Source organism: Mchenga conophoros, linkage group LG5 (genome assembly GCF_057382185.1).
Source record: "Mchenga conophoros isolate Kocher_MC1m ecotype Shallow Benthic linkage group LG5, M_conophoros_male_GT1.1, whole genome shotgun sequence".
Taxonomy (NCBI): Eukaryota; Metazoa; Chordata; class Actinopteri; order Cichliformes; family Cichlidae; genus Mchenga; species Mchenga conophoros.
The window spans coordinates 12920426-12934051 of record NC_140530.1 but is presented as its reverse complement, the minus strand read 5'-3'; the positions used below and the strand labels follow the sequence as shown (position 1 = coordinate 12934051).

General features: G+C 40.2%; 1 protein-coding gene across 2 annotated transcripts; it reads right to left on the bottom strand.

Moving 5' to 3' along the window:
* Positions 1-5673: 5673 nt before the first annotated feature.
* On the bottom strand, positions 5674-10842 carry LOC146573903 (solute carrier family 2, facilitated glucose transporter member 9-like). Of its 2 annotated transcripts, none has more exons than XM_085273358.1 (12): positions 10729-10842; positions 9933-10028; positions 9684-9844; positions 9484-9608; positions 9272-9401; positions 9002-9150; positions 8666-8799; positions 8255-8365; positions 8015-8116; positions 6500-6575; positions 6231-6358; positions 5674-6131 (listed from the first exon to the last, which is right to left on the bottom strand). In XM_085273358.1, exons 1-12 carry the CDS (start codon positions 10750-10752, stop codon positions 5946-5948), a joined length of 1422 nt encoding a protein of 473 aa, XP_085129484.1. In that variant the 5' UTR covers positions 10753-10842; the 3' UTR covers positions 5674-5945. The 2 variants fall into 2 exon arrangements, with proteins under 2 accessions (XP_085129484.1, XP_085129483.1); XM_085273357.1 differs by having other exon boundaries at positions 5676-6131; positions 8612-8799.
* Between the last annotated feature and the right edge of the window lie 2784 nt (positions 10843-13626).

Sequence of the window (13626 nt, the reverse complement as noted above, 5' to 3'; positions counted from 1 at the left end):
ATCAAGCAAATAGATGCAAGTAAAACACAGCACAAAATAAATAAAGTCAAAGACTAGCGGTCCTTTTGCTCTATTTTCACCTGTAAAGCAGGAGTGAGGTAGGCGGAGGTTTACCCTGGTGCAGGTGTGCCGCAGAGGTCAGTTGAAGAATCCACGAGTTTTTCTGTGAATTCCCCATTACATCGTAGCGCACTTGGTGCTTGCTTGGAAGTTTAGGGGATTTTTTTCGCTGTAAAAAAATGTTTTCTTCCCACGCACAATGCTAATGGACGCTAATGTTTTTGTCACTTTTTATGGAATCAAACTTAAAGTAAGGTCAGTACTTCCACACTTTAAACGCTGCACGCTCATACTCTCTCCCGCACTCGATATATTATCCATTGTTGATCTGCACACAGCTGTTGTCAGGAACGTTGCAATTGCTTACGTCACTGTCATGCGACATTCACACAAAAAAAATCACGGTTTTAGTAACGCAGTAACGCAGCGTTCCTACGGAAAAGTAACGGTAATCTAATTACCATTTTTTCAATCAGAATCGGAATACTTTATTGATCCCTGGGGGAAATTATTTTTTGTTACAGTGCTCCATTATAAACCAACATTAAGACAAGACAGACAATACACTAACTAAGAATAGTACAATATATACATATATATACATACATACATAAGTCACTCATAAATAAATAGCTGAAAAAGAAACGTGTAGTTATAGCAGCAAACAGTGTGTTAAGTGGATGCGTTGTACAGGGAGATGGCCACAGGCAGGAAAGATTTCCTGTGTCGTTCAGTGGTGCTTTTCGGTAATCTCAGTCTCTCACTGAACGAGCTCCTGTGACTGACCAACATGTCATGGAGTGGGTGGGAGGTGTTATCCAACATTGTCTTTATCTTGGACAGCATCCGCCTCTCCGACACCACCTTGAGGGAGTCCAGCTCCATCCCCACAACATTGCTGGCCTTACAGATTAGTTTATTGAGTCTGTTGGCATCTGCGACCCTCAGCCTGCTCCCCCAGCATGCAACAGCATAGAGGATTGCACTGGCCACAACAGACTCATAGAAAATCCTCAGCATTTTCTGGCATATGTTGAAGGACCTCAGTCGCCTCAAAAAATAGAGACGACTCTGGCCCTTCCTGTAAAGTGCTGTGGTGTTTTTAGCCCAGTCCAGTTTATTGTCAATGTGTACTCCAAGGTATTTATAGTCCTCCACAATGTCAACACTGACCCCCTGGATTGAAACAGGGGTCAAGTGTTTCCTGGTCTTCCTGAAGCCCACGATCAGTTCCTTGGTCTTTGCCACGTTGAGCTGCAGATGATTCTGCTCACACCACGTGACAAAGGAGTCGACCACAGCCCGGTACTCTGTCTCATCATCCCTGCTGATGCATCCAACCACCGCAGAGTCATTTTTTCAATAATAATCCCTTACTTTACTCGTTACTTGAAAAGAGTAATCGGATTACTTAAGTAATCGGCAGTAACGCGTTACTGCCCATCTCTGACAACAACTAACCTGCATAATGGGCTTCCATTACAATTCTAAGATACAGTATTAAGTAATCATCAGGTAATGGCATAATATCATTATGCAATTTTCCATATGCCCAAACACTATGCTCTTAAATGCCACTAGTTTAGCCAACAGCAAAGTTGGAGAAAAGGAGCGCTTCAGAGAAAACGTAGTAGTGAAAGGAAGGCTCACTTTATGATGTTTCACTAATTAAGAATTCTTCGTATGGAGGATCAATCATACAACAGCTATAGAATTAACTGGGGTGTCCCTCAAGGTTTAATTTTAGATCCCTTGTTTTTCTTTTTTCTCTTTTTTTCACTTTTGTTACTAAGGGATCCTGCCCATCTCCAAATGCACTTTTCTATGTTGTTTACACCAGATTTTGAGCCTACTATCTGAATGTTGAAGCAGAAATCAAGACCAGGTGATTTCCTGTTCTAAGTTGACTGGAGTGGCACCCCGTGTGGTGTTTAAACTTCAGTATGTGTAGTGTGCATACTGTTAAGCTCTTCCACATACCTTGGTTGAAATGAGTAGTTATTTGAGATGCTGTTTATTTTCTGCGCTTTTGGTCACTCAGACCACACCACTTTCTCCAGAGATCAACTGCTAAACATCAGGCAGTCGTCTCACTATAGTTCTTATCCATTTTTCACAAACCTGGAAAGTTTTTTGGAGATTTTAGTTGGAGGTGCAGCAGCTCTCTGTGGCTCCTGGAGAAGACATAGACGGGGGAGTCGCGCTGGTGAAACTACGTTGGCGAGGATTCCGCACGGCACTCCCCTCCATTCACCTCGCGAATCTCCGCTCTCTTCCAAACAAAGTCGACGAATTACTGCTCTTAAACCGGACTAACAAGGACTTTGCACGCTCTGCTGCCCTCTGCTTCACTGAAACCTGGCTCAGTGAGCGAGTCCCAGACGCTGTTTTAAATCTGCCGGGCTTCCAACTTCACCGGGCGGACCGCGAAACAGAGCTCTCAGGGAAAACAAAGGGTGGTGGAGTCTGCTTCTACATTAATGAAGGTTGGTGTACTGATGTCACAGTGTTACAGAAACACTGCAGCCCACACTTGGAAAGTTTTTTCATCAACTGTAAACCTTTTTATTCACCGCGGGAGTTTTCTTCCTTCATGCTGGTCGGAGTTTACATCCCTCCACAGGCCAACGCAAACAACGCACTGTGCGAGCTGGCTGACCAGGGGCCTGTTCTTCGTACATTGCTTACTACATCCAAGATCAAATGACACATCCAAGACCAAACCATCGCGCTAACCGTGAGCTCGCTAATCCGGTTCCCCGAACACACCTGCTGTTGACGATTAGTACAGCTGGACGCAGTAATGTGACATCACTGGGTGTCGTAAAAGGGGCTACGCATCGATAGTAGAAACATTGATCGGCAACCCGCTGATTGGTCGGCGAAAATGTCGAAGGGGCGTGCACGGTATTTTCCGGCAGCAGAGCAAGAACTCATGAGTGAGGGATTTCAGGAGTTTCAGAGTTTAATTAAAACGCAAGAGAACACTGCAAAGGCTGCAAAAGCAAGGAGAGAGGGCTGGCAGAAAGTTGCTGACAAATCAAACTCGTAGGTAATTTAATAATAATAATAATAATGGATTGGGTTTATATAGCGCTTTCCAAGGCACCCAAAGCGCTGTACGATACCACTATTCATTCACTCCCACATTCACACACTGGTGGAGGCAGCTACGGTTGTAGCCAGGCTGCCATATCGCGCCATCGGCCCCTCTGGCCAACACCAGTAGGCGGTAGGGTAGATCTATCATATGACACTATATTGTCCAATATCATATGGCATTATATTATATTATAATATGTTATATTATATCCCCTTTCACATTAGAGCCACAACAGGACCCACAAGAACATGGGAACAAGTAAAAGTGGAATACAGGAGTATTCTACAGAATGGTAATATTTATCTCTTAGATTGCTTTTCGTCTCTTGGCAAGGTAATACTGGCCTGTAATACTCTGTTAGTTTGTTCATAACAGCAACCAAGAAAAGGGCAGAGGAAAAAAAGACAGGTGGTGGTCCTGCACCCCCTCGTCAACAAGTTGGTTAAGTAAATAATACCCTCACGGGAATATCGATATCTCTCAATGAGCACACTGTCGCGCTGAGCTAAAGGATCCTGTCTATCCCGCAATATACGCTGAATTCTGAGGACTCTCCTTATCAATCTTGCACCTTCCGCAATGGGTGGCTCGCGTATACGGACAGGACATGGCTGCGACAGGCTTCCCAAATCCACCTTCGCTTTTATAGCCGTGGTCTCTCATCTTGATTACACGAAGTAATTTACAATTACTACTCTGAAATATGAATTACATCTGTAATAATCACATACATGTAATAGAATGTTAATAGTACATTTCCCTTTTTTAGGAAATGACCTGTATGTATCTGTGTGACATCAATAAAAGGATCAAGTGCTGCATTATCTTTAGTTACATTGATGTTATTTATTTATGGTGAAACAGTGGTGGAATATCGCTGTTGCTTTCGTATAAATGAAGCGGACATACCTGCGTGGCCGCGATCTAATCCTGTTTACATAAAGTAAACCTGCTCCCGAGCAGGTTTACGCTTACGGCTCTGTTGCTATGACAGCAAGTCCCGGATGAGCTTTGGGGAACCGAACGATCCAGGATCACGCAAAATCGTCAACAATCTAATCCAGCTAACTTACTTAGCGAGGTACGAAGAACAGGCCCCAGGTCTCCAATGCTTCTATCAGATGATAAATAGCAAGAGTTTAGAAAAAGTGCTTTTGTGAATGAGGCAAGTCCATTTACCACTACCATTTGGATTTTAATGAAATACTCCATCATGGACTATTGAAACAAGACGCTGCAGCTCATTACATGAATAGATTCTTTAGTTATTTAGCAAAAGATTTTGGAGATTAGTGTGAACAACGCCACTGTTATTGTGCGATTCGTTAATAATATATCTAAATATTAAAGCTATATACACACCATTCTTGAAAGTACTGACCATTTTCATCACTGTATTCACAGTTTTGCTCTCACTGTAATCAAAGTCAAAGTCAGCTTTATTTAAAAAAAAAAAAAAAAACGTGTACAGATCATCCACAGGAATTTTAAATTGCAATGCTCCCACGGCCCTCAGTGTACACTAAAACAACATAAAGATAAAAAGCTAAAAATAAAATAAAAGTCTAAAGCGGGTGCAATAGGTGTCCTGGAGGGAGGGAAAAGAAACACCTACGATCCTCTCCGCTGCTCTCACTTCTCGTTTTATCAGCATGTGTAGCTTCCTCAAACAGGAAGGGACACAGTGTAAACGTGAAGAGGTGTGTTGTCAAGTTATATTACTTGTTAAGGCAAATATCTAATCAGCAACAGCTCAAGATGGAAGAAAGGTGATTTAAGTGACTTTGGTCTTGTTCGTGCCACACATCAGAGGAGAATGGCCAGACTTGTTCAAGCTGATAAACAAGCAACAGCATCTCAAATAACTACTCATTTCAACCAAGGTATGTGGAAGAGCTTAACACTATGCACACTACACATACTGAAGTTTAAACACCACACAGGGTGCCACTCCAGTCAACTTGGAACAGGAAATACCCTGGTCTTGATTTCTGCTTCAACATTCAGATAGTAGGCTCAAAATCTGGTGTAAACAACATAGAAATGTGCATTTGGACATGGGCAGGATCCCTTAGTAACAAAAGAGCATTGTTTTAATGCCACAACCTACCTGCAAAATGGTACTGACCATGTCCATCCCTTTACGATCAGTGTACCCATCTTCTGATGGTTGTTTCCAGAATCATCTCAAACTGAACATGACAGTCACCAGATCAGGCCAACAGAGCACCTTTGGGGTTTAGTGAAACATCATAAAGTGAGCCTTCCTTTCACTACGACATTTTCTCTGAAGCGCTCCTTTTCTCCAACTTTGCTTTTGGCTAAACTAGTGGCATTTAAGAGCATAAAAGAAGAACTTTATGCATGTTCTCATTACTAGGATATGTATTTATGTTGGTGTTTGGGCATATGGAAAATTGCATAATGATATTATGCCATTACCTGATGATTACTTAATACTGCATCTTAGAATTGTAATGGAAGCCCATTATGCAGGTTAGTTGTTGTTAGTTGTAAAGAAACGTGGGCCAAGAAAAAACTTCGTACAGGATCTGATTGCACAACAGTCACCATTTATGGACAAACAGAAAATAGCAGAAGCAACTAAAAAGCAAAAACTGAAGTTGGAAAGATTCCAAATTTTGGGAATTGTAACATTGTTTAATGTCATTGTGAGTCATTTATTTGCAAAGCACGTTTTTTCCACAGTCATTCAATCTTGTCCTGAAAGAAAAATTGTTTTTTTCCTCATGTTTTTTGCTGTAGCTATACGTGGTCCTCATCACAACCTGGTCTCTGTTCTCGTTTCTTCTGCAAAGGATTTCCCACAGACAGTGATGGCTTTAAACTCCTCTGAGATCTCCAGCAGGGTCTTGCCTTTAGTCTCAGGCAAAAGGAAGAAGGTATAAAGACTACCCAGCATGCAGGCAGAGGCAAACAGCACAAATAAGTACGAGCTGAGAGCATCCTGGGAAAGAAACGACATTCATAATTTCAGCACAACATATAGATCCCTGTGGGTGTTATAGTGTAATGCGCTGCTTATTTTCAGTTTGGTCGTACGTACAATGAGGAATGGAAAGACCAGGCCCATCACTGCAAACATAAACCACCGCTGCAGCCCTGTGAGGACGAGTGATGCCATTCGATTAGACTGAATGAAGAGCTCACTGTTGAGCGTTGGTGTGGCTCCTCCTGTGAGAATCAGAGAAAGAACAGGGAATTGACCTTGTTATCTTTGCATATAGACACGTTTTCCATAACTGCTACAGGTGTGATGTACTGGATACTAAAAACGTTAAGCTACATATGTATGTATAAGTGCTTTATGCTTACCAGGTCCTCCACAAAAGAACATGATGAAGACAACCATCAAACTCACAGTAATGTATGGAACCCAGTAGCTGGAATCCTGTGTGAAAGACAGTTTTCAATGCATATATTTGATTTTGCATCAGATTAATTTCTATATTTCTGCCTTTTATCATCACAGCAGTGATAGCTTATACACATTTTCCCCTTTATGAAACAGGTCATCTTCAGTCATATTGGCAATATTGTTACTAGTGTACTTTCCAGTGAAGGCTACACAGACAGTTGTTGTCCCAACCGTCACAGACATGTACACCTCCAGATGCAGGAAGAGGCCTACCTGTATCATGAAGGACCCCACTCACCAAGCACACACACTCTTTGTCCTGCTCCCCTCAGGCAGGAGGCTGAGGAGCATTAAATGCAAAACTACTAGACAGAAACAGCTTCATTCCAGAAGCTGTGAGACTTCTCAATGCATAAATGGACAAGAACTGTTATACTACTGATACTTTACTGACACCATCACTTTATTAATGCTGGTCATCATGCCCTCTTGCTGCTAAAATGTTTATACCTATATTTCTATATTTATACTCCATACTGGTACTCAGGTTGTTGCACTCTACTTATATTGTATTATTTCATTACTTGCTATTTGTTAGTTGTGTTTTTTTTAGTTTCTTCGTTATTCTGTTTCTTTTCCCTTCTATGGATAACCGGGACCGTGTGTACGTAATTTCATTCCACCTCATGTAAACGTGTTGCAAATGAAAAGAAAACTTCCTTGATCCTTGATCTTGACGAGTAGAAACGGTGTCATCTGTGATTTTCCAGTCTTTAGGTTTTGTTTATGTGCCTCTCCTGTGTTCCGTGTTATGCCCACTCTGTGCCTTCCTGTGCCAACGTTTCAGGTCTCTGTGTTCATGTATTTCCTGTTTTACTTTGAAAGTCCGTGTTTTATGTCAGTGTATTCTGTTTTGCTTCCTCCCTGTCTCATCACTTCTAATTAGGTTCAGCTGTATCTCCCTCCTATTCAATTTAATTCAATTCAATTTTTTTTATATTGCACCAAATTACAACAACAGTCAACTCAAGGAACATCCTGTTTGCATTTCCATCGTTACCTTGTGTGTATTTATTGTGTGTACTTCCCTTTGTCCCTTGTTGGTCCGTCTGCTTGTTTTCTTCCATGTTGCTTCTGTATTTCTTCCGTCAGCTTTACCCGCGTTTCCTGGTCTCTCTTTTCTGGCCTGTGGTTTCCACCCTCAGGTTATATGTTTATGCATAGTTTTTCCCAGTTTAGGTTTTGCTTAGTTTTCTCTGTTCCACCTGTTTGTAGTTTTTGTTCAGCTGTCCATAAAGGCTCGTTTTTTGTTATCATCCACCCTCGTCTCCGTTTGCCTGCACTTGGGTCCTCAGTCTCTTCACACACCTGACATTTGTTGTCTTTAACAAATCAACTGTTTTTGTTTTGCTTTCTTTACATTGCTTTTACTTTTATTAATATTATGTTGCCCACCACTGGTAATGGTTTACCTTCAGGTTGAGTGTGACAGTGACAAAAATCCAGCAAGCAGACATGACACCGTAACCGCCGAACAGCAATGGTCTTCTCCCTGTGAGGTCAATGAGAAGACCCTGAAATTGAGGAAGGGAGAAAATAATGACAGACTTGTCATAAGAAGATTGTCTCTAATAGTAGAAATGAAAGGATGTATACACTTAAAATGCTCATTTACAAAGATGAGCTCAGGCACAGACTGAGTGTTTGCTTACACAGGTGAGCGAGGTGAGAATTTCAGCCACTCCAAGACCGAGAGTGATATAGCGGATCTTCTTCTTTGGTATACCTGCCTCCAGGAAGATGTCATAAGTAAAGGTACTAATCTGGGAAGAAAAGAGGCACTATTAGGCTATAAACAGTCAGCATGAAATCTGATTTATATTTTAGTCTATTCTGTTGATAGAAACTTGATATGGAAGGAACAGATATGTCATGTATGCATGTGCGTGAACCTCCAAAAGTCACAAAATTGTTGTAATGTTGTATCATTCTGCAATTTAGCAATCCTATATCATATATCATATTGTATCATATGGTATTATACTAATACTATATGGTATTGTTCATACTGTAGACATGCCCGACAGCTGGTTGCAACAGTAGATGGTGGAGATGGTGATGACCTGCCATCGGACAGTCCTGTCTCTCAGCAGCTGCAGAAGGCTCACTGGTGGGGCTGCTTCAATGGCTGCCTGCTCAGTCAACATCTCATCCATTTCTTGTTGGTAGTCACCTTGGCCCCACAGACTCTGGAGAGCTGAAACCAGAAAATCCCAAATCACGGAGGGGATAAGAACTGAAAAATGTGCAACTTTGCTCAAATACAAAACACGCAGGGACTGATTGACTTGTAATTTCACAAGACTATCATTTATCTTTAACTAGTATGTGTTTGTAGAACACATTTTCATAAACATCTGGGGTCGTGTTTGATACATAAACTGCGCAAAGCTACTAACCTTTTTTGCATGCCTTATCATCACCTTTCTCTATGAGTAAATATCTTGGCGTCTCAGGAAAAAAAGGCAACATCACAATCTGAACAAAGGAGAAAAGTGCAGCGACACTAAGGAGAATGTCCCACGTGTCCTCGCGGCCAAGGATCTCGCTGAAAAATCAAAATGAAATGTTGTGTTTAATTTGTAATCTATTGTCATAATATGCTGCAGTAGCTTTTGACAATGGGTTAAAGCCCATTTTTCTTTTTCATATCAACTTCAGGTGCTTACCTCAACCCAAACGTCTGCCCAGACACTTTCCCGAGTGACGTAAAAGTGGCTGAGGTCAGAGTCACTATCCCTCTTATCTTTCTGGGTGAAATCTCCCCAAGATATATTAAGTGAGTGTTCATTCCCAAGCCTGCAGGTCACATAAAGCAAGCATGGTGAGTATAGGTGGTGAAAACATATTAATAAGGAGTCTGTAGAATATGGCAACTTACCTGCTGAGTAACCAAACAGAAATCTTGCCACAATGATCATTTCGAAAGAGTTGACATTTTTACTTGTCAGCATGAATCCTGCTGCAAGAACAGCAATGAAGCTGTTGCAGATCACTGCCTTTTTTCTGAAGAAGGAAAGCTCATGACTTCAGGTCTCCGTAGGCTATACAGCTTGGTACAACATCTGTCTTCATACTCACCTTCCCAGCAAGTCTGAGATAAATTTGACACTGATGGCACCGAAGAGTCCCCCGACAGCAAACATGGAAACAATAAGAGACCAGATCATTGTGACCGTCTGCGGATGTGGAGGCTCTCCGTATCTGTCATACCAGCTGCTGTTGATGAAGCGCTGGATGTACTGTGGAGATAGATTTAAACTGTTATTAAATGTGATCCAGATAATCGAGACAGAATGGAGAAGAAATGATAAAGGCGACGTGTCTCACCGGCGAAGGAGAACTCAGTCCAGTGATATGGAAGCCGACCTGAAAGCTTCCTCCTAATCCCAAAACAAGGATGAGGAATAGAGCGTTGCCATGGGTCTGAAGTAAAGGAGAGAAATCCGATGAATCACTTTTATAAATGTGTTTACTATCACCTGTAAAGATGCTGCCTATATTTTTAAAGTCACAGTCAAACTTTTGGAGAATGGGTATTAACAAAGATTTCAAACATGTTTAAATGAGTGAGAAAATCTAGATTTTAAAATTGGATTTACTGATTTTTTTTTAAACACAAGTTGTGAATAAAACAAAGATTAGATTAGACTTAAGTTTACCCTGTCTGATTCATAAACTGTAACTGTTTCATTTCTAGCTGTGTCTGAAAGTTCACAGAAAAACAATAATAATCACCTTTTTTGAATCTTTTCATGATCACACTTCAGTCATAGATTGTAATCATGTAAATTTGAGCTCAGTGTCATGTTAGCTGTACCAGCGAAATGGTTTAATAACTGAGAGAGTAGTGTGACTCAGCTGAAATTGTGGTTTAGATAACTCCCCTGAGTTCAGGAAATAAAAAAAATTGTAAAAAATAAATAAATACAATTTAAAAAGAAAATTATCCGCATTACGCATAAAATTAGACATGTGCAATGTGACAGATTTGTCACGAAACATTTTAACAGAAACGTAAATTTTTTTTATACATTTATATATAAATATTATATTTAAAATCCACATGTACATATTTACAATACATGTATTAACTTTTATGGCGCAAATATAGGAAAAATCTTACCAGCTGCTGAAACAAAGTTTCCATTCTCTTGATACACGGACCTTAACAGCACATATGTCCTAACAGTGGGGACACAGTTCAGTGTTTCACCCTGCTTATTATTAACTTTTCAGAAATAAAGTAACTTGGTGTCATCACACCACCCTGACAATCACTGGATCATTTCTAACTTGCAGCTATTTCAGACTGAAAACAATATAAACTGAATGAGTTCACAGTCACACGCAAGCTAATGTATAGATTTAACCATAATGTCAAATAAGGACATTATCAGTACATTTTGTGCACAACACTGGTGCTGCATATGTTTTTATAAGTGATTCGTCCTTGTGGTAGGACTCGACTTAAGCGGTCAAAGAAGTGCAGGAGACTGATGCTGCCCAGTGTAGCAAGTGATTTATTCACCATTTTGTGGCCCAAACAATATTTACAAAAAAACAAATAAGAAACTCAACTCTATAATTAACTCAGTTCAAATAAACATAACTGAACTTAAATCAACAGAAATTAAGGTCAAACTGCACACAGCTACACTGACCTGAACCTTTCTCCTCTGAAACACTTCAGAGTTCTTCTGCTTAAATAGTCCACTTAACCAAACAATCTCTCCTCTGGACTATTCCATTCAGTAGGTAGGTAAGATGAACATGATTATATTCAAACCTCTACTACTCCTCTTTACTGGCAACATAAACTCTGGTGTAATCAATACATATTACAACAATAAATCTATCTCTTCATAAACCCTCTAAAATCAACTTTATTAAATTATAAGAGTTCTTCCCCTTCTGCACTTGGTCTCTTCCTGTGACCTCAAATGAACCCAGAAGGTATAAAGCAGGAAGTAAAACTACATTTCCTCCTTTTGTTTCTGCAAGACAGGTAGGTAAGGTAAGTTCTAAACAATACAAATTAACAGTTGAAATAAAGAACATGTTAACTTAACAAACTTGTATGAATTGATTTAAACCAAGATGTTATATTATATAATCTGTAAAAGTGCAAAACATAAACAAACCCGGGATAGTAGATGTTTGCCTATCCGGTTGTTCAGTCTGACATCACTAGCCGTGTCTGGGTCTAAACTCCGCTGCAGGTCCATATATCAAACGATCACTGTGGCATTACTGAGAGTTGAAAAACTGTCTAAAGTCTTTCATCTTTAATAAAATGATCAGCGTTCTGCTCTACCAGGTGTAACAATTGAGTTTAACATCCAGGCATCCATGAAAACGGAATTTATGACATTTAACGGAGTTAGAAGTTAGCAGGGAGTTAGCTCGCTAGCTTCTATCTAAATACAATATAGCATGTCCTGACTGCGGGGTTTTGGAAACAAATTAAAACGTACAGCTCTGCTATCACTTCCAGCATAAATGAAGACAGAAAACTAAACAGCAGTGACGTTTGTAGGGTTACTGAAGTTGGGCTAGCTGGTATATAATGATGTGCTACGTGACTGCTAGCGACACAGCTATGTTAGCATAATATAAACAAGCTAACCTTTTTTCCCACTCGATAAAAGTTAACGTGAGTGTTGTTGGTGGTCAGAAACAAATGTAATCGCATGGCAGGATGCTGTAAAAGGACCAAACTTCAGCCAGGAGAACAACTGAGATAATCCATCCACAATACGAGGTTAGTCATTCATATACTGCTGCATGGGCTGGGCTGTAGTTAGATCCTAAGGTTTTAAAAACTGAGCTTAAATAAATGATTAGCAGTAATAAAAGCAGAGGGAGGTCAACAGTGATCACTGACTGTTTTAGGAGCTTTTTGAGATCAAATAGAAGAAAATATATAACATTAAACATGTTAACAACACAAAAGCCATATTAAACGCAGACTACTTTAGACCCGGAAGTAGGATTCGTCGCGTCATCACTGAACAACCGGATTGCAGATTACATGTGAAATATGGTTAACTCAAAGCAAGAATGTTAACTAAGAATGTAGACAAATGGTCTTCTCACCCACTTTGTCACAGTCCTATTGCCAGTAGCTTGATTTGTTTTTCTCTCTGTTCCTGTTTCTTCTTATTCTTCTTATTTAAATCACGTGGAAAGATAAACTCTATTATTATCAGACCAGCAGAGTTTAGACGTAGACTAAGAACTGTGGCTGTCTATGAACATTTGAAAAAGGAATACACTCAATAAATTAAAGCAAACACTGCTAGCTATGATTTGCACTGGAAAAACTGTTGAATCTTCATCCTATAGAAGAAGAAACTACTTTTTTTTTTTTTTTTTTTGCCTGTCCCGTTTGGCTCTTTTGCCATCAGAATTGTTGTCTAAAGGCAAACAAAGATGCACAATGGATTTACTTTACCAAATTGACCATCCCAGCCTTGCCGTAATGGTCCATTTGATTCACCTTTTATTGTTTATTTTATTTTCACTTACTGAATACGGGACAGACTTGACTGGGGGAAAGAAGGGGAGAAAGAAAGAGGGAAAGAGAAACAGCTGAGAAGAGGGACGGGGGAGAAGGGCAAAAAACATAAACCAACAGAATGGGTAGAGAAAAAAAATGCATATATCAATCACCTGCTGAGAAAGAAAAAAAGAAAACAAGCAGAAGAGAACAAGAGTAATAGAATAAACAACATCACAATGATATATGGGAATATGACAGTAAATACTAAATATTAAACATTATTGCGCAGCACATAAGATCAACAGAACACAGTGTGCTTTGAGGTAGGAGCCAAAAAGGGTGTAGTTTGTGGGTGTGATCACCCGTGTGTACACCTGTAAGCATGGACGCGCTTGTTTTTTTTGTTTTTTTTTTAAAGGTTCCTTCATGTAATAATCTGCTAGAGGGTGTGGGGGGGGCCCACAGCCCCGTCCTCCAGGGCATGAAGCAGGTGTGGAGGAGATCAAAACTCCAGACATC